This window comes from Taeniopygia guttata, chromosome 1, assembly GCF_048771995.1.
Source record: "Taeniopygia guttata chromosome 1, bTaeGut7.mat, whole genome shotgun sequence".
In the NCBI taxonomy this organism is placed as follows: Eukaryota; Metazoa; Chordata; class Aves; order Passeriformes; family Estrildidae; genus Taeniopygia; species Taeniopygia guttata.
This window is the reverse complement of record NC_133024.1, coordinates 61,381,086-61,407,325: the sequence shown is the minus strand read 5'-3', so window position 1 is coordinate 61,407,325 and position 26,240 is coordinate 61,381,086. Positions and strand designations below refer to the sequence as shown.

General features: G+C 42.1%; 1 protein-coding gene across 11 annotated transcripts in view; it reads right to left on the bottom strand.

The window, feature by feature from the left end:
• Window positions 1–2,105: 2,105 nt before the first annotated feature.
• The window catches only part of LOC105758667 (uncharacterized), a 108,817-nt gene continuing 84,682 nt past the window's right edge, over window positions 2,106–26,240 (bottom strand). For 5 of the 11 annotated variants that reach the window (XR_012056050.1, XR_012056049.1, XM_072929312.1 and 2 more), the window contains 2 exons: window positions 26,142–26,229; window positions 2,106–2,300 (listed from right to left, as the gene is read on the bottom strand). Coding sequence is in view for 3 of the 11 variants with exons in the window: in XM_072929312.1 (XP_072785413.1) it covers window positions 2,215–2,300; window positions 26,142–26,229 (174 nt within the window). In the remaining 8 variants the exon portion in view is untranslated. Of the gene's footprint in view, window positions 2,301–6,344; window positions 10,326–10,439; window positions 26,230–26,240 lie in introns of all 11 variants that reach the window. The other 6 variants (XR_012056048.1, XR_012056045.1, XR_012056042.1 and 3 more) reach the window with 4 other exon arrangements.

The following is a 26,240-nucleotide window of genomic DNA, read 5'->3' as shown; positions in this document are numbered from 1 at the left end:
TACCACATATCATCAGGGTCACAGGCAAAACACTAGTTCAACAAATTTTATCAATCAGTTGCTTACTTTTCCAATCCATGGGTTTTTACACAGATATTGATGGCTTTTCAGCAACTTCACCCAGACATCTGCACTCCTGATTCGGAGATGCAAGTTCCTCATCACACAGAAACAATCAAATGGCTGTATCGGTATAAAACAGAGACTATTCCAGGAAATCGCTTTATTCCAGGAAAAACATTTTGTCCTAAAAATGGACAAAATGTACAGTGCTTGTTCCTGTTAGAGTTTCCTAAATCTTCAGAGTATTTCACAATTTAATTGTTGGCATAAAACTTGTCCTTCATAAATCTGGAAACAAAAATTTTAAGTGCCTTTATTCTAGAAGTAGATAGTGGGAATGCTTACCTCTATAGGGCTTTCTTGCAAGATTAATATAACTGCTGAGAAAGAGCTACATAAAAGAATTCTACTAAATCAGTTTTTACACTTTTGCTAAGTGTGACAAGGCCCAATACTCATCTTGGTGGCACTTCTGCACTGATGTATGACACAAGACCTTCAGAGTGTTGTCACTGTGCTTTCCTTCCCTATCTCCACATGTCTTCTGGCAGCATTAACTGCAGAGCCTCTTGGAGCTCATTGACCACAGACACCATACCCTGCTTCACTGTCACCTCTCCTGGCTGTCTGGAGCTTCAGCAGGATGGGTGCATATCCCAGGCCTCCTCACCTCCTTTTGACTGCCAGGTATTTTCTGTGGCTGTGGAGCACAGAGGCTGTTGGAGCTCTGTTACCAGAAGGGTCTTGTAGCACCTTGGGTTTGTCTACAGAGTCTAAGGCACAGTTTGCTTATGGCTCTTCTGGTTAAAATATGTGGGGCAGCACAGGCATCTCATGGAACTGTTGAAAAGATCTGGTAATGACATAACATCTCAAAAAATTTCCTTCTTTTTTGCCCATTTATTTTGCCCCCACCCTAAGGCATGCCCTACACAGAACAGGGCACTTCTTGAGCCCCATCATTTGCTGTCTATCAAGTGGCCATTTATTGCCACACGTCAATGTCTGCCTTTAGCAACTTCTCACTTCTGTACCCACAGATCTTCCTGATGCAGGGTTTTGTCAGAAGTTGGGATGACTGAAGTCAGCGCATCTCTCCTCCTACGTACTGTCCTGTTGATGTGACAGAGGAGATCAATACACACAATCTCAGGAAGAACTGTTTGCACCTAAAGGAGTCAGCATGGTTAACCACAGTGACCTGTTTCTGCACAGGAACAAAGAGCTGCCGTCTCACACCAGGCCACCAGCCAGCCCAGCCAGGTGACACACTGCCATCCCAGACAGTGCAGTCCAGGTGGTGCTGGCTCTGAAAGGAAGGAGAGAAGTTGCACTTGTAGTATATGGAGGCCACTGGCACCTGAGGAGACATTGCCAGGCACCACCAGCTTCGTTCTGGCTAAATGCAAGTCTGAAGCCTCTGAGAAGACTGCATCACTTGCTGTTCTCTCACATGAGAATTTCACACTTGCATTGGATTTTTTCCAGGCTTATCCTGCACCTTGACTCTTTTTGCATTCTGTGCCTGAGCAGTAGCCAGCAGAACCGGGGAAGATTGCCTTAATACTTGGGTCTCTTCTGCCTGTGCCAACTCACTAGAGCTATGTGCTCCCTCTGATGGTTTGCACCAGGCCAGCACAGCCAGGGGTTCACTGCAATGTGGTTTTTGACACGAAAAGAGATGGTTAAGGTCAAGGTCTCCATTAGTCAGTGGTTTATATTTCATATCATGCCATGGGGTTGGTTTTTACACTCCCTAAGGCCTTGTACACTGTTGAAAATTATAATCCACTGCTACCTCTTTAGCTGACCTTGGTAATAGGCTGGGCACAAATTACATTCTGCACCTCCCTAAACATAGCCTGTGTCGCTCAAAGCCTTGCAGGTTGTTCACCTCCCCCAGAATTTTCCTCTTCTCTCTGCCAATTGCTCATCTATGTCCTGCCTTTACCTCAACCAGCGCTCTCTGGGCTCATTTACATCTACTCTTGTTTTCTAAGGAACAGATGAACAAAAAGAGGAAAGTGTTCATAGAAGGTCCCTCTTGCTAAATATTCTTTATTACTCCCATTCAAAAAAAAACAATTTACCCTTGGAGCTTTTTCACAGCTTGCTTTGGTGGTGTTTGGGCTCGTTTATTTCATAAATCATTCATCCAAGGTAGAAAGTCCCTCTGTCTACAAAGAAAGCAGCAGACGGTCCTCCTGAGACTGCTGGCCTCCACTGCAGCTTTTTATCTGAAAAAAAAAAAGGAGGAAAATAATTTCAAAGAAGTGACCGCTGCTGGGAAAGCACCAAGATAAAAATGGAGGACCAAGGGCAACTAGAAAGAATTACCTCACCCTGCATCCTGCATGTGTCATCACCCTCCACACCTTACCTCTTGTTACTCCACACCAACCCTTTCCTCTTGCTCCCAGCACCAGTGACTGCCTGCATTCTGCTGGCATAGAACCCACTTGCACTTAACCTTTTTGTATCTTTCCTAAATTAACCAACAAGGCTTCCCTCTAAGAGCCCACGAGGACACACAGTGTTAAGGACATTTCTCAGTTCCCAATGTCTTCCCAAGGCACCCACAAACACATTTTGCCCAGGTTCATAGCAAGTAAGTGGTCAGCAAAGTACAGACATTGTGAAGTAAGCTGAAAACTGATGAACTGGACCAGGAGAGTGAAAGATGACTCATTAGTCAAACTGGATATAGCTCTCTTTGCTTTTCAAAAAAAGAGATTAGTGGGAGTGCTCTCAACACTTTCAGTCAGTCTTAAAGAAAGGCATCATGATATTACATCAGCCACATGTTTACTTTATTTTCTTTATCCCTACCCAAAGAATAGTTAATCACACATGAGAAGACAGTGTCAGAGAGAAATCATCTTCTATAAAAAGCCTGTTTCATAATAGGTGACTGAATTATCTTTCCTGCCTTTGGGAGATGATGAAAAGGAGACTCATCACCAGCCACACTGTCTCCAGCATGGCAGGTCAATGTACAGGCGGTATTTCACTCCACTTAGGAGAAAATTCATATTTGTCTCTAACACAGAAAGACATGAAAGAATTTTGGAGGAAGTTCATGGAATGCCAGGCGATGATATAATGGCCCCAAGGGAGGGGCACTTTTAAGACTAAAAAGAGTAGACCCCAAGAATCAGAAAACATTTAGCAATCTGCCTTGCTCCTACACCTTGGAAGTTCTTGTTCTTGGTCCACAGGCCATTCCTTCTTTCCTTGCCTTCATACCACAGTGGCTTCTCCTCTCTGTCCTCTCCCATGAGGACACAAAGCCCCATCGGACTGCTCAAGACTAGAAGGAAGTATGTGATCTGTAACTAGTGCTCCCTGTTTTCCAGAGTTCAAAGGGCATTTTAAGGACCTTGGTGGGTGTCTTTCACTTTAGAAATGGTTCCTTTCAGAGTAATTCAAACAGGAAATTGTATCATCCAATGGACTTGGACCGGAGGCTAAGAATCAGCAGACCTGAACTCCACAATTAGTTTACTAATTACCAAGTATCAACTTTGGAGCCCAATTTCTTTGTCTAAAAACTGTAACTGGTGACTTTATGTGGTCAAAATGCTTTCAGTGCTGTAAATAAAAGGTGACATCAGGGAAGTATTTGCTGTTCTTACATTCAAATCCATTTCCCCTTGTCCCCTCCCCCCTGACATTTCTTTCAAATTAACACATTTTCTAAGCTTCATTGAGTAACACTTTGGAGTGGATTAGTAGGGAATTTGACAAGAAGAAAGCAGAGAACCTACTGCCATAAAACACAGCAGGAGAACAGAGGGTATGTGCCCTTTTTGGTTTTTTCTTCCTGACTCAGTTTTAGTTTATGTGTTAGTCTTATGGAAAAATGTGGGGTGGTGGGCAGGGGATTTAAGGAGACAAAAAAGTCATCACAAAATAACAATACTCCTGAACAAGAATAGCGCGGTGGTATTTATTTAATTGAAGCTGTAGGCAAATGCAGATTCAGAAGAAACAGGAACCACAGAGACTTGATTTGGCTTTGAAAATTTTAAAACCCTTGCTGGAAAATAAGTTTCAGGGCTGGGTTGAGTTGTTTTTTATTTTTTCATTTGGAGTTTTTCTTTTTGACATTAATTTGGTCTCACAATCAGTGAGATGATAAAAATTATTGCTGAAGGATCTCAGTTTGGGCTTCTTGGGTTTTATGTGCATAATGCCTAAATGAGGAGCTGTGTGCTGTGACGAATGCCTCGTGCATGCCAGCTGACTTAGAAAAGGTGACTTGGAATTTTTCAAGTTCAGTATTTTTATTCTTTTTACAGTTCTCTGTTCTTATCTCCTCCCCCTCAGTGTATTTCCTGTTTCCTCATCCTGTAATAGTTATGTACATTCAAATGGGGGATCAAACACCTTTTGAGTTGTTGTTGTCAAGTTTCATTAACATTTCTCACATCGTTTCCTGTTTTGATACTGATACCCCAGCAAAGTCTGCATGAGTGGGCAATGTGGCTGATCAATACCTCCCCTGAACTGCTGGCAGATCATTCTCTTCATAGAGCACCATCCATTCCCAAACCTATTAAAATACTGGTGGCTGCAGCCATAAACTTAGAAGACATTGAAGGAAGTATGTCCCCCACCAACAGAATTCAGCCAGCTTTGAGAGAGGTGCAATAAACTTTAAATATATAAATATAGCAAGAGTGAACATGGACCTAGGCCAGGCAGTAGCAAAGGAAGTTGCATGTGCCAAAATACAGGGGACATGTATGTTGGTAGAAGGATGTTTCTCATCCTGATGTAGGCATTATGCATCCCTAAAAAAAAAAGAAAAGTCAAAAAAAAGACAAAAAAAAAGTGATTTTGTTTGTGTAGGCTGGAGCACCTCAATACCAAGTCCCACTTCTTAGGCTACACTTCCAGTGGTGCTGTGTCCCAAAGAGCACTGGAGACAGGCACTAATAAATTTAACAGAAGAAATAAAGTTTCCACTGACTTCAAAGCCACAACTGCAGGAACAAGCCTATTGCTTACAAGCATCAAGGTCTACTAGCACAATACTTAGCATGCAAGATGCCCCAGTCTATGAGTATGCAATGCCATAGTAAAACTGATTGACTAAATCAGCATCAAACAGTGACTTTATGGAGGTTTTTACATTGCTCTCCCATATAATCCCCCTGCAAAATACAGTAATACTTTTCTACAGAAATAAAAAATATGTGTGTCAGTAGGAAGAAACAAATCTAGTGTTCTTTGTAAGCCAGCAATATTAAAAGCAGCGGACACATCAAGGCACATTCAGAATATGTCAGACAGTGACTGAAAGCAGTAGGGAAAAAAGCCTGTGTTCTCCCACATCAAGCTTCAACAGGGTTTGAGGGAGGGGAGTGGAACTTTAAATGGTTTGAGGATTAAAAAGAAGCCAAATCACAAGAGAAAGCCTTTTCAGATGCAGTATATTTGTGTTTCTAACCAAAAGTCTTTGTTTAAAAAAAAAAGGAACAGAGAAGTGTGTTTTTCACAATTTTCTCTTTGGTGTTTTGCTAAGTCTGTTACTTCACAGGATGTTCTATTGTCTCCACTGCCACCATGCACAGAAATACCCTGCAAGCCACTGTGGGCTCTGATACAGTGTCTGGGTACATGAAAGAAATGTTTTGCTTTTAATACCGACAGACTGAAAATCAATATTTCAGAGCTTTGACAGACACACCTGGCAGGCAACCTTCCCAGTTCAATGAGATTTAAATGTTAAGGAGAAAAGCCAGTAAGTCCACTGCATCCAGCTGCAGGTTGGTGTTTGTCAGACTCCTGAAATCTGCTTCCTAAAGAAATCCCAAGATTTAACTGTAATTGTGCTCTTTTTTGGTGCTTTCTACAAACCTAGGGGGTGAAAAGAGGCTCACTGACTTTTCAAGCTTTTATGTACCCTGTGGAGCCAATCTATTTTTCACAAAATATTCACAGCCAGGGTTACTGTGTAGCTTCTAGGACTACAAGAAAAAGCAGCAAAATTTTTCTGAAAAAGTTGTCAGCACACTCCTGGCATTCCACCAAGATCTGCAGCAATCATGTCTTTGCTCCAGTAACCTGAAATGAGGGCCCAGCACCAGAGAGAGGGAAGCCCAGACCCTGTACTATGGAATTAAAAATCCCTTTTTTCTCCATAACTGAATAGGATTTCCCCATTCTCCAAGAAGCAAGATCCTGAAGCAGTGGTAGGCAGGAATGGGGAAAAGTTGATGTCCAAAGATGTGGGACTACACTGCAAGAGAAGGAGCAGACTTAGGGTGACTTACCTTCACTGAGACCTTTGTCCACCATCTGTCTGCGTATCTAAAGCAAAGGGCAGCTTCGGTCAAAGTGGGCATTTTCATCTGGGTGGCTTTGGGAAAATAATAGCAGCAAACTCTGTTCACATAAAGCTTCCTCTGGAACCAACCAAGAGGTCCTTGTGAAGAATAGCTTCAACAGCCCCTTGAAGATCCAAATCTTACCTCCATGGTCATGTCCTTCCCCCTACCGACTGGTCCATGTGTTGGCGGGGATGAATCCTGCCCAGAGCTTTCCCAGGGTGCAGGACCCTGAAAGAGCCAGGCTGGGCAGCCCAAGAAAAAGTTCAGGAACTCCTAGTCTTCTTGGAGACACCCGGATGCAGATGAGATGGGTGGGGGGCTTCTGGAAATCCCATACCTGATAGCTAGCTCAGACCTCTGTACTAACAGCAGAGTCACCATACCTCAGTTTCACTACGGAAAGGAGCCAGCCTGTCTGGAAGAGAAAATTCTGGAGAAGACCATCTGTCACCACCTAGATCCATCCATTATCATCATGCAAATGTGCTTCTCCTCATACAAACCCATCCTGGGGCACACTCTCTCACAAGCATCCCCACCAGTCCACTGACCCAAATTTCCACACCATGCCTCCAAGTATTAAAGCTTTCTTAGCTTGTGGCAGGTCTTTTTCCAGAAGCCACCTGGCCCAACATGTTCCTGCAGCCATACAGCCATCCTTCACCTGCAGCAGACCCTATGGCAGAGTTGGCTGTGCAAATCTCTCCCTCCCCAGCATTTGAACCCAGTGTAGGTTTTGCCTCAGCTTTCAAAGCCTGTGATGCTCAGCAGATGACTGGTGGTGTGTGTCCCAGAAGAGCTGTTGGACTTGTCTGCTTGCCCTTCTCCCTGGCCATGCCCATGTACACTAAAGCACAGTCCAGTCTGGAATATTGAAGGTGCAACAAATCTCCCAAAGAGAAGTGAAGTGAGCCAAAGTGCGAAAACAAGAGCTCTGTGTGAGTGTGGTTGCACCCAGCTTTGAGGCAGTTAAGTTTGGCAACGGGGGGTTAAAGGTATGGGAGGAGGTTAGTCCGTGTCATAAAATGTCAGTAAGCTTTTTATACAACCACCAGAAAAAGTCTTTTTGGGTTTTGTAACACCTACAGAGTCTTATACAGTGTCTTTTAGATGCCCCAAAAATTCCCCTAAGCACTTTTATCATTCAGCATCACTCCAGAGTTTAGTCAGCCAAACCATACCCTTTCCCAGTGTTAGATAAATTGCATCTTGAAAACAGCACAGACACTAATATCACATCGTCCTAGAGCTGAGCCACATGTGAAATCTCTATCCTGTTTTTCTACAGAGATGAGTAAGATTTTCCTGTGTAATTAATATATAATATCTTTCTGTGCATTTGTGTAAATATATAGAGCAAAGATACCACTGCAAAGATAACGATTTGCCAGAGCGCTTTTTGCATTCTTTCAAATGTGGTTGTTTTACTTGCAGTTTACAGCATTTTAGTCATGTTTTGACATTTGAAGAATTTTCACCGAAAACAGACCTTATACCAATAACAGAACGAGACATAAAACTCGTAGTAATAAAGAGCAGCAGCAAACAACAGATGCACTTTTTATTGTATGTCTTTAGTATGTATTAATGGAACAGAGTATTTTAGTTAAATTGTAATATTTCTAGTGCTGAATTAATGAGGCTAAAATATTTTATTTAAGTAACTTACACATATTTAACACTGATAGTAATTACCATTGTTACATATTTTTGGACAGATTTTGCCATTTTTAGACCTATCATCTAGGTGATAAGACATCTGCTTCTCTAAATTCCTCATATAGTGAAGAAGGCTGCAAATCCTCTAAGAACACCAAGATAAAAATAATTTACAAAAGCAAAAGGAAACAAAGTCCTGATTGAAAGAAACCCATTACTGTCAGAACTGCAAAGAATTTGGAATTTTGCCAGTTTGGGATTCAATCCTTATTTAATAATTCAGCAATTATTTTAAAATTATCAAGCAGATCAAAATATTCAATCTATCAAGGTTTTTTACAGAATAAGAGTTCCTTCACAATAAGCTATGGGGACTTACGAAGCAGCATGTTGTTGAGAAAAAAACAGGAAAAAATTCATGAGTCACTGATTTGTGAGAAACAAACAGAGAGCATGGAAAGACCAGACCATGCCTAAAATATAGAGAACCTACACTTGGGTTCGGACAGGAGGTGTTTTTTCAAATGCATTAATTTTTAATGAGAGACTTTTCATGTTACTTTTCCTTGGACTCTCCCAGAAATGTGGTGCTTCTGAACTTTCTCAGGGTTAGGAGTGGTTTTTATGCACCATCTGAAGTACTGGAGCAGGGAAGGTGACAAGGTGACAGGGAGGTTGTTGGCTGCTTGACATGACCAAGCCATGCTCACACAGAAAAATGTTAACTCGGCTCCACTTCTTTGAACACATCTAGCACAGGCCTTCCTCCTCTTCCTTCCCCCTTTTAGCTGCCCTTGTGCCTCCCAGCTTGAAGTTTTCATATTCAAAACAAGGCTGGTTGCAGTCACAGCTGCATCTGCAGTAACCGTGACACCTGCTCCCAGCAGTGCCAGCCCTTTGCCTTCTGTCCTTTGGGTGGCCTTCTGCAGAGCTGTACAGCTCCAGTTTGTATTTATCACCATTTACTAACTGTAGGGCACATTAAGGTGGCACAGTTTACTCAGCACAGCTTTCTGCTTTGCTCTAAAATCTGAGCAACTACAGCAAGGGAAACGGTTCAGCAACGTACCATTGCCTTGATTCTTACCCCCTGCTCCCATCTCTTTAGGATTCTTTTAATTTCTGAGCAGTCTCAGGCACAAAACTGCCTCTGTGCCCTATGGCTGCAACCCATGTGGGCCAGAAGATCACCATGTCCCATGGCATGCTGCGGCTGGCAACGCCCCACCAAGGGCATGTCCAGGCATGAAGCCTGACCACATAGGCCAGAGGAGTATGAGGTGGAAGGGAAAAGGGAAAGGGCATTTCCCAGGAAAGGCTAGGCAGTTTGACTTTTTGCCAGCCTTGCTTTGAATAATTAGCAATGCTCAGGAATGCAGGCTGTGCCGTTCGTAGGGCGTTGTCTGGTTACACACTCTGAGGTTGCCTCCACGTCTGCCAGCAGCATCCAAGACCCCAGTGCTCAGCGCTGCTCTCTCACACACAGCATGGGGCTGCGGCCCCTCTGTGAGGCCAGAGCCGGCCCCAGAGCTGGGCACAAGTGCAGAGCTCCCCACGCAGAGCAGCCAGCAGGGAGTAGGCAGGCATATGGAGCACCCACTACCTTCACGGCACTGGCACCTGTTGTCTCATCTGACTAACTTTGCCTGTGCAGAAAGGTCAAATGCAGAGGCTAAAGCAAAAAAAAAAAAAAAAAAACATAATTTATTTCAGAAACACATTTCTAAATGTTTCCTATTCTCCTCACCCACTTCAGCAGAGCCCCATCTTCAGAACACGGGTATGAGAGAGGTCCCATTCAGTGGGACCTGCTGCAAGCAGAGGCACAACACAAATGTCTTCTCAATGAACAGCATCTGCCCTACTTGCACCACACTGTCACACAGTCAGAAGTTTCTGTGTCATACAGAAACTAGGTTAAATGAAAAGGGTGTAGCTCTGTGAACCTTGATTTCAGCATTGTTTTTCACCGTCTGGGTCAGGAGCTGAAGGTTTTTATCCATTCTTGTACAGATAGGAGTAGATCCATAGGAGGTTTGCCTGAATAAGAGCTAAGGCAGGAAATAGGGATTTGAGCCGGCTGCTGTGAGGGGAAGAAGACACCATCCTGAAAAATAAGCTTCATCAGCCTCCAAGTGCTACTGTGTGTGCATGTTTTATTGTGTTTTTAGCTGCCCCATTGAACCCAGCCTTCCCAAAGGATGTATTGGAATGTCAAGCTGTGAAGCTGACGAGTCCCCATCTTTCCAACTACTCCAAGTCTCCCTGTCAAAATAATAAATACATGAAATTATAAACAAGTTAGTACATTGTGCTGGGATCAGGCAATTCCCCTGCCGGTATGGACACACTCCCCATCCCATGTCCCCAAATTCTCACCTGTCGTCTCTGCCCAGGGACAGGGATCACCTTTCCAAAACCACTATTCGCAACCTCTGCAGACAAGACACATATTGACATTTAAAAATACTGTTGTATTAGAAGATGTGCGAGACCCATGAGCAACCTGAAGCACAACTCTGGGCAGGTTACTCATTACTAACTCCTACATGGGCCACATCTTACTCTGCAAACATGGGGCAGGGGCCCAGGCTGTGCATTCACAAGCAGTTCAGCTCAGCGAGACTGAGAAAGTCCGCTTTATTCCTCGTGGCAACAAATCAGTATACAGCTTTCTCAGGTGATGTCATTCCTCCCATGCTTTCAGCAATTGCCATTTACACCGGGGGAGAAGGAAAAGGGTGCTCATACAGTCCTGGGCTTGTCTTTAAAGGGACTATTGACCTTAAAAGGTGATTTAAAGTTTAGCTAAACAAAATTTCATCTATAAGACATCAGGACATACTCTCCCAATGAACTTTCAGGTGGTGGACATGAGTCGGGTCAGTAAGTTAGTTTACATTATCTGTAAATTCGGGTTTTATTACAGTTAAGGTATTTAAATGCTGCTTGTTCATATTGAGTTCCAATGACATTGTGCTGCAGTACTTGTTTTTTCCATATGCATCCATAATGTGACTATCAGCACCAATTGGGGTTTTCATGGCCTGGATTACAGCTTGTCTTTACTTTCCTGCTCCAATCTGTGCTCACTAGTACTGACTACTGAAAAATAAGCCCATTAACAGATTCAGAACATCCTCTCATCTCTGTACCTTCTTTTCCTTCCTGGAAACCTCCTACCAAAGTGCTGCTTAAATACATCTAGAGAGCAAGAGGAAATCAACATCATACAATTGTGTTTTAAGCCCAAACACCAACCAAAAAGATTCTACAATATTAAAAATTATGTTTACAATGTGATAACAGCATTTTCTCACTGTGAATGGTACTAGCAATCATAAAAGCAGACACCTTAGGCCAGGTCTATTGAGCACAGCTTAAGGTATTGGTCCTGGGGGAGCACGAGTACTCCCGTGCTCAGCGGAGGAGCTCTGGTGTAACATATCCACTGACCTGCACTTGAACCTACCACTTGCTGTTTTTCTCTTATAATCTAAATCTGGAAATGTGCTGTCTGGTCAGTAGCGTACTACCAAATCATTCAGCGAAATGCTCTGGATGCCATAAAAGCGTGCCTGTGCTTGCAGCGCCATAGCAAACAAACTTGTAAAATAGAGCCCGAGCACAGCTCACAACCACTGGCATCGCAGCCGGCGCATGTGCTGCTGTGAGGCACCTTTGTAATGCAGCCAGGCAGCAGCTGTGTGCATTGCAGACATTGTGGGTGGGTGGCTGTCTGCGAGCTCAACAGCTGTCCCCGCTGCCACGCCGGGCCAGCGCCCGGCCTCCCCGGAGAGCGCCCTGCGTCCCTCTGCCAGAGAAAATTCAGAGCACCCTGTGAGAGCACTGCTGCTGCTCACACCCATGCCCCTTGGCGGAGTTTTGAGGGATGTGGCTGCCCCAGTCACAGGGAGAGCCTGGTCAGCCTGGGCACAGGGTTCAGCTCTGAGTAACTCCATCGACTGCTGTGTCCACCTTCCCAAAAATAACTGCAGACACCGACTATTTGGTGGATATATTTGTGTTAAAAAATAGTAGGCAGTAAAGTGCAGCTTTGCAATTTTGCTTGTTTTTTTCCCCAACCCTGAAGTTTGGTCAAATCCACGCATTTTGGTGAGCTTGCATGTTTGCTGCCTTTCGGTAAATCCTGTGTGTGGACCCTAGTTGCTCTAAAGTCATGTGTGTTCGTGACTGCAGCTTTTGTAAAGGTTAAAATTAATCCTTCCATAAACCTTCTTACCTTATGCCATTGAATAAGAGAAGTAGCCCTTAGTTTTTGTTACCCAAAGAAGTTGAAAAGCCTTCATTTTCAAGTCTACTTGATCTGCCATGAATGGAGGGATGACCTCGGCCACATTGGTAGAAGCCCCTGGCTTGCGGAGTGAGGGGTCTTCTACAGGCCAGCATCTCAAAAACATGAACCTCCAGAGCTGCATCTTCTCACTGAAATTCAGAAACTGCTGCAGCAGCTGTAGAGGCTGCCAAAGTCTTGGATGGCAGTGAACCCCAAGGATAATGGCAGTCAGAGAGAGCAAAGTGCATGACCTCACCTAAAACCGCCTGAAATCACTCTGCATCTTTTTATTGACTTCAGTGATCTTTGCCTCCCTCCCTGAATGAGTAACAAGGATCCCCACAGATTAGGCAAGTGAGAGGCAAGAACAGACAGGAGTAACAGCTTTGAAAGTGCTTACTTATATTTAGATAATTTTAACTTTCTACAAAAGTCTGACAACCTCCATGAGTTGTCACAGGTTGGCTCCTGGAGTGTTTTCCAGTTTAACAGCAGAATCCCTACCAGCCATTTTAATTGATCCTGTGAGCACAAATGACTTTTCACTGTGAAGTGGGGATTTTTCAGGCTGTATTTTGAACTGACACTTGAATAACATCAAGCAAATTTCTGACTCTTTTTAAGTTGTAAAGTGTCACTTAGAAAGCCTTTAAAGCAGGACTATACACTTTGTTCGTTCTGATTAAAACACTGGAGTTTCTAAAGCTTCACAATAAGCAGGAAAGCACCAACTGTGCAAGCAAAACCTTCTTTTTCCTTCCCAGGGTAACTGGTGAGCTCTACTGGATTTTCCATCCTGGTGGTTTGCTCTGGCCATAGAGGCAGGGCTGTAGCCCTTGGGGGAAGAGGGGCTGGCAGGGATGGGCACACAGAGAACTGACTCTTCAGGACTATTTGGGGAGTACACAAAACATGGATGTGGGGACTGATTTTAAAAACAGTGTGCTCCTTGCAACTGTGAATACTGAAGCTCCAGCTCAGAACACAGGGATCACAAAGATGCAAATGAAGGCTAAGCAGCTTCAATGCAGGACTGGGAAACATAGCTCTAAATCCTTCTGCAACACCCAACTAAAAAAAGAGAAGAAGACTTCTTACAGGCTTGATGTCGTACTGAAGAGGATTTTTCTAGGCTTGGAGGAGCAGGGGAAGATGGAAAAATTAACAGGATTTTTAAAAATCCTTCTCTGACTTCTTTTTATTTTTTCACATCAGAATATTCATTTCTTCTTTCCTCTCTCTTCATATGGCAAAGAAGCTGTGCTGCCCCCCAAGAGAGGCAGGCACAGGTTAGGTATTGGGGCCAGTTGGGCAAGTCTTTCTCATTGTCTGGGTGAGGTCCTTTCTCAGCCATGAGCCTGCTCTGCCTTACCTAGAAATGTCTTCTAAAAGCAAATTGAAAGAGAGAAAGGAAAACTGAGTTACTTGAAGGATTTCTGTCCTGCTTGCTCCCTCTGACCTAACAGAGAGGAGAAGGAGGCAGACTAGGAAACAAGCTCAGAGGAGTCGGGGCAGATGCTTTGGTGCTGCCTCAAAGCCCTCAAAGTACACCAAAGATATCTCAGAGCCCAGAGCCAGTGGTAGCACAGACACCACAGGTCTCAGCGAGCCTGACACCCTGCACTGCTTTGTGATGCTGGAGTTGCTCCACTTAGATAAGAGTGAACAACAAGCACTAGTGCCCATGCTTCTCAGCAGGCCTCCAGGGCTTGGCAAAGGGGGCAGAGGTCCATTTTGGGGACCTCTTTGTTCCTTGAAGAAAAAAACTTACAAGCCAAAGGAGAGAGGTAGATCTGTAGTTTCCAATGAGGCCTATGGGCCAATGCCAGAAGAAAACCAAATGATAAATTACATATTATATGAAATTATCAAATCTTAAACTGTGTGTTAAGAAGTGTCCAGAAACAGTTATTTTCATTACTCACAGAGGACCATCTATCTAGCAACTGATAGAGTTTGGAAGTTGTTTCATCAGTGCTTGCCAGACACCCACTTCTCTTATCAGACCTTTGCTCCCAGGGAGCACCGGGCTGGGAGAGCCCTCCTATGTTCACAACTTCTTCTTGGATCACAATGACTTCTTTATATTTACAAAATCTTTATTAGCCCCCAGAGGCACCAGATAAAGACAAAAGACCATAAAAACGCCCTTAGGAGGTCAGACTAAAGGTCCCTCTAGCCTAATATCCCATCTCTAAAGCTAAAAATGGGGAAGAGTACAGGATTAGGGCAAGCCTATAGTAAAACTACCATGATATACTCTGTCAACTTCCAGTGATTTGGAGGTCAGGGACTTCCTGACCCAGAAATGGTATGTTTGTGTTTGAAGGCAGAGAAGGGTTTGAATCTCTATTCCAAGCATTTGAATGCTACAAGAAAAAAACACTTAAGTCATCTGGTGAGAGAAATAGAAGTTCAGTATAAATACAAAGCTGTGTAAGCAGACCAAAAGTACATTTCAAAGCCCATGACATTATCTTCAAGAACACACTCAGCTTTCTGAGGCCAATAAGCATATTTTAGCCTGAGAGGCTCTGACTGCTCCATATTCTTGAAGCAGCACTCACCCAGTCCTCCTCTTTCTTTCAGCTGATCCTCCAGGGAGGATGAGGAGCTCTTAGCAGGCAGGGTTGAGGCATTTGAAGCCTTCCTCATCAATAATTCAGTCAAATGCTAAAGGTTCTTTTCAGACTAAATAGCAGGTTAAATAGATGTTTCCTTCAGGCATCAGACCAAAACAATATCTCATACTGGAATGTGGTGGGCAAGAGAATTATTTACTGGCCAGAGCACAGCTAGCCCAGCTACAGTTAGTGCAAGGAAGTAGTTCAGATGCTGAAGTCAAGGGGTTATCACACAGGCCCAGACTCAGGCCAGACCACTGAGCAATGCCTACACACTTGGCAAGCGTGCGCCAACAGCAGCTCGGGACCACACATAGCTCCAGTAGAATGCCACCACACCACGACCAGCAGTGTTGGGACCCAGGTCACGAGGACAGCCACCACAATGGGTCTCAGCAGCAGCAACAACAAAAACAAGCACAGGTCCCTCTGCCACATGAAAGGCTGCACAAATATTCGTTCCTTTGCAACCTTTCTGCAGGGCCCCAGTGCTCATATGAAAGAACAACAGCACTTCAGACCTACCCCACTTTTCTCTGTCAGCCACCACATCCCCTATTGAAATCATTTCCTGTTTTATTTTTAAGATTGCTGCTGTCATAAGCTGTTGCTGGCATGGGGGTGGGGATGGGAAGGTGGTGTCTGCCCAGTGAGCACAATAGCCAGCTGTCACCTCCCTCCCAAGGTTGCTTTTACTGTTGCTGCTCTGCAAGATGGCATGGTAGCAGAGGGAACGCCTCAAGGAGGAAAGAGAGTGATGCTTGTCACTTTGTAGCACCTCTCCTGGAAAATCAAGGAAAACAGGCTTGATGGAACAAGTAGAAAGAGCAGATTTGATGTTTCAGATCCTTGTGGTGCAAGAAGATAAAAGCTGCAAGGGACAAGAGTATCTCTTTGAGGGTGAGTCTGTGTAATTGGAACAGAGATGCAACACAAAAATCCAAATTCTAGTTAGCGAGAGTGACAGCTGGCATAACTGTCACCTCTCCTTATAGCACACATAGCAGAAAAAAAAAAAAAAAAGGAAAATTCAAAGTGAAAATGGTGCTAAATTACATTGTTGAGCTGCATTATTCCTAATATTACCTTTGCCTTTGAGTCCCAGGTCATGCTCAGCTTACACTGGGACAAATTTGTTTGTTCATCATGCCCTCCTGTGAGGTCTTTTTATTTGTCTTAAAAATAACATAGCAAGTGGCATAGTTTGAGTGAGATGAGGGTCAGATCGGAAGGCAGAACTGAAATTAGTAACAAACCAGCTGCTGAAAATTATTTCACAGACTCTGGAACAAACTACTCACTTTCACTAGGGGCCACTGTGCAGCACAGGATCAACCCTTTCCACAGGGCTGGCAAGAAGGACCAGTGGGCACCACTTGGGAGAGGCGGGTATGTTTTGGTGCAACAAATTGATTTGAGGATAGCCAAGAATTTTTTCTCAAAGGAAACTCCTAAAAATTCACCAGCAATCCCCTTCTGAAGCCAGAAACTGCGAAATTTAGCTGCTTCTTTTTTTTTTTTTTTTTTTAATGCCAGAACGCATGTAATTTTCATGGCTGTGAATCAGAACATCTTCATTCTTGTGGCATGTTTTTCACTTTTATGAACACTAATTTCACTGCATTTTTAGAGTAGTGACTTTAGCCACAGCGTGGCTGCTGCTAAGTTCCCACGGCTACCAGTATGACTTTTATGTGGGAAATCTGTGGGCAGCAGGGAGCCTCCCTGTTTGTATCAATATGAACTTCCCAAGAACATCAGACTGACATTTTCTCAGCCCCAGTAAGAGCACACATGCTCTCACTTAGAGCCCTCTTTTCCTAAGCTGAAGGACATGTGTGATCATTTTAATTTCATCCGTTTTCTAGCAGGCCTTTTGCACACACAGAAATGCTGCACCAATGAGGTTTCTTTCTCTCCAGCCGGCAGAAGCCCAATCCTACAAACTGCTGAGTGCCAATTGTAAGGCCCTAAGGGACTTCAGCAAACACCAGGAGATCCTGGTATGGGACATCCTTCCAGCTTTCACACTCCCAGCATTCTGGAGACCCTCAGCGCTGCAGACACCCAAGATCCCTCTCCACCATCAGAGACCAGGCTGTCAGTGCTGGCAGGTCATCAGTGGCACAGCCGTCTGCAAGAGTTTCCCAGCCTTTCGCTCAGCGGCTACGCATTCCAGAGATGACCAGACACAAACACATCTCCTGTACTTGCATACTGGAGCACTTTCTGCAGCTGGGTAATGAGTCGAAGAGCACATTAGAACCATATATATATACTGTCTCTCCCAGCTGAAAAAAAAAAAAAAAAAGAAAAGAAAAAAAGCTGGGTTTTTTTGGTTTTTTTTTTCCTGTCTCAGAACATAAAAATGTAGTGGAAGGGCAAAGGGTGAATTTTATGGCTTCAGCTTTCTTAGAGCTAATATATTGCAGGGGAAAATTTGCCATGGTGGGACACAGTTCAGTCAACCTTTAGAGAAGCCCACATACAAAACAGGACCACACTTAGTGATCATTTCTAACTATTGCTTCCTATTTGCAGAACTGCAAACCTGTGAAAAGGTTTCAGGATCATAATCACAAATAAGAAGCATCAATACTCAGGAGTGTGAGGCACTGGGAAGCAGGGAGCAGAAACACTCAATCTGTTGTTTACCACTTTGGTCCAAAAGACTGGTTTCTTTGTCAGTGAAAGATGCCCCAGCTTTGCATGAAGCTGAAGCCAAGAGAAATCCTTAAACCCTGATCCTTCAAAACACTCACAGCTCCCCCTTTCAGAGTCAAAGTTTTCAATTCTTGTATGAACCTATCCTTTGGCAGCTGCTGCAACCTTCACTCTTTGTACCTGGCTGCAGGTGAAGTCCACAACACACTACTGTGGGCATATTCCTCAACATCCTGCCATGTGTCCCATATGAGGACAGCAATAATGTGAGATATGCTGCTATTCAGCTAGCAGTGAGAATGTCAACATATAATTTAGAGGGCTTGAAATGGAAAAGAAAATATAAAGTTGAAGGTAGTTTTTATTGTTCTTGCAGCCAAGATAGTCTAGGACTGTAAGTGTGGTGAGGTTTGGAAAGAGGCCATATCTTTCCCAAGACCAACAGACATATTTGGGGGGAAAACAAGATAACCTTCCTCTAGCTCAAAACTGTCACTTCTGGGCTTTAAAGTTCTGCATATTTCACTGGAAATATGCAAAAAAACCCTGGAAACTCTATTCCCAAGCACAACTGTCTTGCTGCCGTGCTCATCATAGGCTTACGGCAGAAAAAGGAGCATGTGCTCAGCTGCTGAGCATTGCACAGGGTTGTGCTATCACTTCATGATTAGAGGAAGCACTGAGTATGTCAAATACTCACAAGCAGGAAGGGCAGTGGGGAGAGAAGAGGTGTCTCCAGCCCATTGCTAAATGGTGTCATGCTTAGGCAATGCTTTATTTAAAAGGCTCAGGACAATGAGGTTTTTTTTAGGAGTGGAAACATTGGAGAGTATACAGCAAAATTCAGAAGCTGTGAGTGCACCAGAAAGATTTATATCACTGAGGGTTTGTGTATTTCTCTGACATCAGGACAATATTTTAATATGCCTGGTACAAGATGCATTGAGCCATTTGCAATCTCCCTTACTCTCTTTATCTCGGATAATAAGTTTAGTAGCACATTCCAGGCCCATCTCAAACATTTTTCAGTGAAATTCAGAAAGTAAAACATCTGGAGACACTACACCTAGATCAGATTTCCCAGTGAAAATCCTCATCTAGTGCAACCACTAGTGCAAGAATGCCAAAAAGATTTCTCTGCTGTCTATAACTTGGGCCTGTTTAGAAGGCAGTGTAAGTGTCTGCATGTGCACATCTGTGTCTTTTCTCTTTGAAAAGCTGAACTCCTTGGCCAGAGAAGCCAAATGAGATAACAATCTCAAAGTTACCAGTTTTTCTAAAAGCCACATGAAAATAATTGGCCAAACAGAAAAAAGAAGACCCATACACAACCTCTACAAGAACTCAGGCTGAAAGTGGGGCTGTGGTACAACCCTCCATGTTATTATGCCCCCTGACAACCACCCTAGAGGGAAGAAGCAGTAATACTTCAGTAGGGAGAACAACTTCAACACCTCATTGCACTCACCTATTGCACAAATCCATCCCCTCTCAGCAGCCCTAAAGTTCAAGTGATTCCTTATAGACATTAGGAATGTGCTCATTTTCAGGGCATGGATCTACAGATGTGGTTTTGCTGGGGAGCTCAGGGCTTCAGCCCTTTGAGTCAGCAGCCAGCTAACCACACTCTACTGACTCCCTGACCTCAAATGCCCACTGGGCAATCCCACCCGGTATCTGCAGGGAGAAGGCATATGTGAAAGTGAGCTGGGTGTCTGGCTGGTGAGAGGGGCTGGAAAATGACAGAAAAATAAAGGGGAGCAAAAAAAGTCAGGGCAGAAAAGAAGGTCAAAACTTTGGTCTCACTCTGCAAAACCTGTAAGAATCTTCTGGTATCGAGCCACATGAAGGGAAAGTGGGTGGCTCTTGAGACACAGTAAAAATGAGATTAACTCACCTACTAAATTCTCAGTCATCCTCCTCTTATAACCACTGCCAGGAAGTATGAATAACCAATCTAAATTTAAATAGAACAAAAAAGAAAATACTATACAGTATGACTAGTCCACAAAGAAACCATGAATTTGCTCGTTTAATAATTAAAAGCAATCCAACAAGTTTTACAAAGCACTCATCTCTTGTTCATGAAATAAAGCACTATCTTCACTGCCCATGTATGCCAAGTGTGCTGCATTATCTGTCCAGATAATTGCATTATTTTTCCCATTTGGATGAAATTGCATTTTGTGAGACTGACAAAGTAATTCCCCAAGTGCCAGTTATTTCTCTGCTTAGAAAATACCATGTACAATTATTCCATTCATGGAAGAATGGAAATGCTTTAACTACCTACTTGCTCATATTTTGTAAATTATGGAAGAAAAAAAAAATTCATTGCCACTACCAGCATGAGACAAATGTTTTACTGCATATGACCAGGGCTGGCAAAATTTCCACCCTAAGCCCATATGAGTTCAACTTGGGACAAGCCTTACAGATGTTTTTTAGGGCTTTTTTTTTAATTCTTGCTGTGCAGAACTAGTATACTCCTACAGCTCAGCTAAAGGCTGCGTGCTTTGACCTTCAAAACCAGATTTCTAGATATCTTCACTCTTGGATATTTTTAATGTGTTTACTTCACTGAACATTAGAAATATTATTGATATTTGCGTCTCAAGAGCTCTCCTCCAGATACTGCCTGCAATGTAGTTCTCTGGGAGCCATTTGGAGAGAAACCATTTTTAATCCCTTTTGGCAGAACTTTTTCACTCAAGTCAGTGAGTGTCGATATTATGCAAAGTAAGTAAAGGTGGTAGGAATGAGTTCACAGGCAAAACTCTCCATGAGTCAAATTGTCCCCCAGCTACCACATTAAATTGTGCTGATAAGAGGTGAGATTGCCAAATGCCATGGAGAGGGGTTTGGCACATTAGCATCTGATAGCATTTTTCCCAGACATGAGTGTGGTCTCAGATCTGAAGTCCATTAAAGCCTTTTAATCACTCTGGATCTGGCTTTAGGAAAGAAGGGTGTTGTTGAGTTAGTATTGAAACAACCCAAGTCGTTGAACTGTCATGCCACTGCGATGGAAACAAAGGAGGAAGTGGAGCTGAAGGGATTTCTGAGAAACGTCACAAACGAGTTAAGTGTGCAGGAATTGGACAACCTATCAAGCCACATGGAAAGAGACTGCTTTCCAGAGATATGCCACCTACAGCCATTTTGTCTTTCACTGCTCCAGTAATCAGATCCATACATACGGATTATGCTACTGGGCAAGAAAAAGTACATCATTCAACAGTGTCCATAAATTACATAATCAAGAAAAAAAAATGCATCTGCTTCTGCACCACTATGCACAGCAGTTCCTGACTTAAAATTAACAATGCATTGCTTACTGTGCCTAAATACTGAACCTCAGCAAGTCTGATTTTGTGTTAAAATCACAAACCTTTGCCTTTTATCAGAGAGAGAAAAGAGAAATTAGCATTCTCTTTTTCATGTTTCAGAACAGTAGTATGAGCTTTGAAGTCCTGTATTTGTGAAAGAAACCATCATAGCCTGTTAAAATAAGCTTTTGGTAGTGAAAAGGTTAACTAATTTGGTTTCCCTGATAAGTTTATCTATGATCAGAACTGAGTCATACAGAAAATACTCCTACAAGATTTGACCTTTTACTTGTATCCCACACTGAGATAATATACTTAAAATGGATATCAATAAGAACTTTGTTTTAAAAAGCATATTTAAAATAAATTACTTTTAAATAACAGAAACTGTTTTCAATTAGCCCTGTTAAAGGAAATCAACTAGAAAGTTATGTATGCTTTTTTATTTTCTTTATATAAATTATACCCAGGAGTCCTATGATAGCAGCACTGTACAAACTATGCACTACCTTTATATTTATTTCTTATCAAAATAAACTTAACAAATTAGATTTGTTTTTACAGCACTTTATATCCAATAATGACAATGTTGTATTGGTCCCAGGATAAAAACAATGAAAGTAGCAGCTGAATGGTATTTTTATTAAGAGTTAACAAAAATGTCTTGTGCAAACAGAGTATATAAAGAAAATTAATTCCATAATTCCTCATGATGAAGGCATTCTTCTCTTTTTTCTTTTTTCTTTTTTTCTCATTTGGAAAGACCGTTTTGAGGGGAAAACTTTAAGTTTTAGCATGACTTACTCAGCAAAATGATATGGCTGAACTTAAACATTGCTGACTGCTAGGATTTAATATTAGGACCTGGCAAATGTTTTGATAACTTAATACTTTTTAAAAGAAAACTTGTTTGTTTCTGAAAATTTTGGGAGCCCAGAAGAAACATAATCTAAAAAAAAATAACAGATAGGAAGATCCAAAGATATGTTCTTTCTTTTTCCCATTTTTTTTTCCATTTCCTCTACCTTAAACTGGTTTCTCCATGCTAGCATTTTAGAAGCCTTTTAACTGGTGGTAGATTCAGATATATCCAAGATATTTACCATACAGCTTAGTAAGAGTCCACATTTTCCTCCAGCAGTGGAAAAATGGCAGGGCTAATAGTCTGGGGTTTGTTACTAAAAATGAGTCCTTATACCAAAAAAAAAAAAAATAGAACATTACTTAGAACATGTGGTTTGCTGCTATTAAGTTAACAGTGGGAAATCTCATTACTTTTAATTTTATTTTGTGGTGGGATTGTTGTTTAGACTGAAGCAGATTTTGTCTTGAACAGAGCCTCTAATCCTACCTTACGGTCTTCTGTTCAGCAAGTCACTCTCTGCATAGCTTGGCTAGATGCATGTTTAAAGTCAAGTGATGAATTAAAAGGTAAAAAGGAAGAAAAATAACCTTTCCCCACATGTGCCCCTGGGGCTGCTAGCAGGCACTCATGTGCTATCTTCTCCAGCTCTTGCTCTAACTGCAGGAGTTGTCCAATAAAGGTCTTGGTTTAAAGATGCTCTTTTAGCAGTGCTAACTATGTTTCTGCTTCTAATGCAAGATTCAAGTGCACTGCCGGGACAAATTAGAGGTTGGGCAAATTCTAACACCAGCTCCATGCAGGAAACACCGTAGAGAAGCAGAGGTGTACAAAAAGTGTAAAGTGGTCTGATGGCCCAAGGGCTCTGAAAATCAAAGGGGTGAAACAGAGAAGAAAGTAGTAGCTTGTAAAGATTTCTATCCAGTTTGTTTTCAAATTTTGGAAGCAACTAAGCTGACTTCTGAATTTTGACTGAGGCTATAATAATTTACAGTAACAGAGAATGAAATCTGGAATTTGAGGGGAAAATGACCCCAAAAGAGAAGCCTTGTTTAAAGCCTGCATGCTATATATGCATACATATATATATGTATATATTCCTACTTAAAAGTTATGATGACTCATATCTAAACTCTCCTGGTTTAAAATACCAAGTGAGATTCAGTCACGTAATATTTGTGTTCCACCAACAGTCCAATGTTTTGGGGTTTGGTTTTTTTTTTTTTTTTTTTTTGTAATATGTGATCATACTATAAAAAGTTCACTCTTGTGCAAAAGTGAGCTATTATATTGTAAATTCCACTCTCATTAAATCTTGTGTAGCTCAAGTCTGTGAGCTATATTTCAATACACCCTTAAAATTTTGTACTCAGCCTTTTCTATACCGGCTCACCAGGAAATTTTGACACATGAATAACCAAAATACATGCACATAAGATCACTGATTTTTATTTTCCTGAGCATCACTCCAGTTCTTCTCAACTAAGTTCCCGACGTGTGAGAGTTACATCTAGAAGCCTCCTACCTTAGCCCCACTGCTGCTGAGGTCTTGTTTCTCCATCAGTGATAATTTAGAAAACTCAGGAGATCAGTCCCTCAGTATTTTTGGGGAAAGAAAATGGACCAGCTGCCCAGCAAACAAAGGAGTTCTGACCTGTCTGAACTCATAAGTACTCAGCAATGCTCTGTTGAAAGTGTCTGTGTCTCTCACAGTTTAACCCCAGATGGCAATCAAGTACCACACAGCCACTTGCTCACTTCCCCACCTGCACTGATGGGAATTAGAAGAAAAAGTAAACCTCTTGTGTTGAGATGAGCAATGATTGAAACAAAAGAAAATATTAAGATAATAACAATTGCAATGAAAATACATTGAGGATCTAGGGGGTGTGCAAATAAAACCCAACAGAAACAAGTGATGCTCAATATATTTGTTCACCACACACTGCTCAGCCCACCCCCAAGAACTGATAGCAGCTCCTGACCAAACTGCAGCAGTTTTATATCCTGGGCATGACATTCTGTGGTATGGAATATACCTTTGGCTACTTCAGATCAACAGTCCTGGACATGCTCCCTCGAGATTCTTGTGCACTTGCCCACTGGCAGAGCATGACACAGTGAAAGTCCGTCAGAGTAAGCACTACTTAGCAACAACTAAAACATCACTATGTTATCAACATAATTCTCATACTGAATCAAAAACAGAGCACTGCACCAACCAGCTGAAACCAGTTCAATATCAGTGCAGCATCAGTTTGTTGTGCTTCACTAAAACTTTACAAAAGCCGATAACAGAGCAGAGGAATGCTCACTGCCCCACTGTGAATAAAAGCAGACCCCTTGAGATGAGGAGTATGATCTTCACAAGGGCATGAGTTCCTGCAGCTCCTATACAAGTTAGGAAGAGCAGCAGGTGTTCAGTACCCCTGAAATACCAGGTTTCTAACTTAAAGCACATGAATGCTTGCATGACCTCCAAGTGGTGAAGTGTCTACTCTCATTTTAGGACTAGGAGCCATTTAGAGCATTGATAAAGATTTGGGAAATGAGTTCTCAGTGCTGGATACAACTATGAAAAACAGGCTGAATTTAGGTCTTACCACAAATTTAGTGTTCTACAGATGAACAAAAGCTCAATGCAACTAGCCTAGAACTGAGAAAATTTCATCGCCTGGCAGATGTCAAAGGTATAAGCCAAGACAGAGAATGAGAGCAAGACTTTGTTCGAACAGAAGGTGAAGCTTTAAAGCTGTACTGTTTATCTGTGCCATGGGGTTGTGAAACCAACTCATTTTTGACATCTCTCATATGTGCAATTGAAAAGTGAACTTGCAGAAAGGGGTTATTTCAAGAGCTGAGTGAAACTAGCTTGCTCAGTTTGCAGAGTTTATGTGTTAACTTTCTTGTATTTTCCTTCATACAGTTCTATACTCCAGGAGTTTTGTTTTGAGTTTTAGCTTCAAACAAAGAAAAAGTGATTGTAAACCACTATATTTTGACTTTTCATGTTGAAACTGTATCTCACATAGAAAATTTCAAAACTGACTAGCTGAGGGTCAGAGACAAGATCTCCCTACATGCAGTGATGCTGATACCTGGCTTTTCTGTGCAGTTCCATTCTGTATGAAACTACCCAAACCCATCCCATTTTATGTCATTTTCTTCCAGGAATAATAGAAGAAGCTTATAGGCAGAGTTGTCAGATTGAATTAACATTAAGTAGTGGCAAATTAGTAACTTATTATTATTATTAGATTTTTTTTTCTAGCTAGGTCCAGTAGGATTATTATAAAGGCTTTCTCAAACAGAAATCCAGACATACAGATAGCACTATTTTCTGCTAAATGAATGATACTTTTTAACCTGTATCTTATCAGATGTGATTTGCCAGAAACAGTATGGCAGTGTCCAGAAACATCTTCATGAACAGAAGCTTTCCTTTATTTTCCACATTCATGTTCTTAGCAGCCCTTCAGCCCAACTATTAACACATTGGAATATTTAAATGGACAAAGAAAATAATTTCTGTCCGTTTTCCAACAGCACTTATTATCATATTTCCATTATCATCATTTAACTTTCCACTATATTAATAACTAAGATAAATTTTACCTAGCAAGAAGCAATCTAAACCCTCTAACTTGACAAAAATATCCTGTGCTTATTTCTCTTTCTAGCCATCAAAGAAAGTCACTACAACAACCCTGGGTATCAGCATTTTTCCTGTGTGATTCACTTACACCAAGCAAACCCTCTAGACCTACAGTTTTCCTTTTTTTAATTTCTGCTTAACCAATATGATCAAGAGGTCCCCTTCTCTGTGGGTGGTGATAATGTCAGTATACCACCGCCCAAATAACCTTTCTCTATAGGGAGATGCTAACATTTAACTCCTTAAATTTAAAACACATGTGGTTTGGTCTCATAACTGCACTCTGTATTAACTGACTTTTGTTAATAATTTGTATCACTAAAAACCTTAATGAAACCAGTTATTGGAACTGTTAAGTGCAGTAGACATCTAAAATTTGTGTATGAGCTAAGATATTTAAATGCTGACTAAATATTCTCCCCAGCCATTGTAAACACATTTTCAGAATTGCTGATGACACCACTCTGCTCATGTTCTGTGTAAAGCTGTGTCTCAGAAGAGTTGTTCTTTCCAGCCCAGTCCATGGAACAGAAGCAAATGGTTTCTATCTCTTACCTTCACTTTATCCAGAAATATAAAGTGTCATTCAAGTGCTGCCTACATGAGACCGCCACCAAGAAGAGCAAATTCTGTGTGCTTTGGTTACTTACAGTTTCCCTCCTGGTATTTCCTGGGAGAGGCACTGCTGCTGCACAGGGTCTTTGCATGCATTGCCATCAGGTGACCACAAATATACAGCTGCCAGTGTA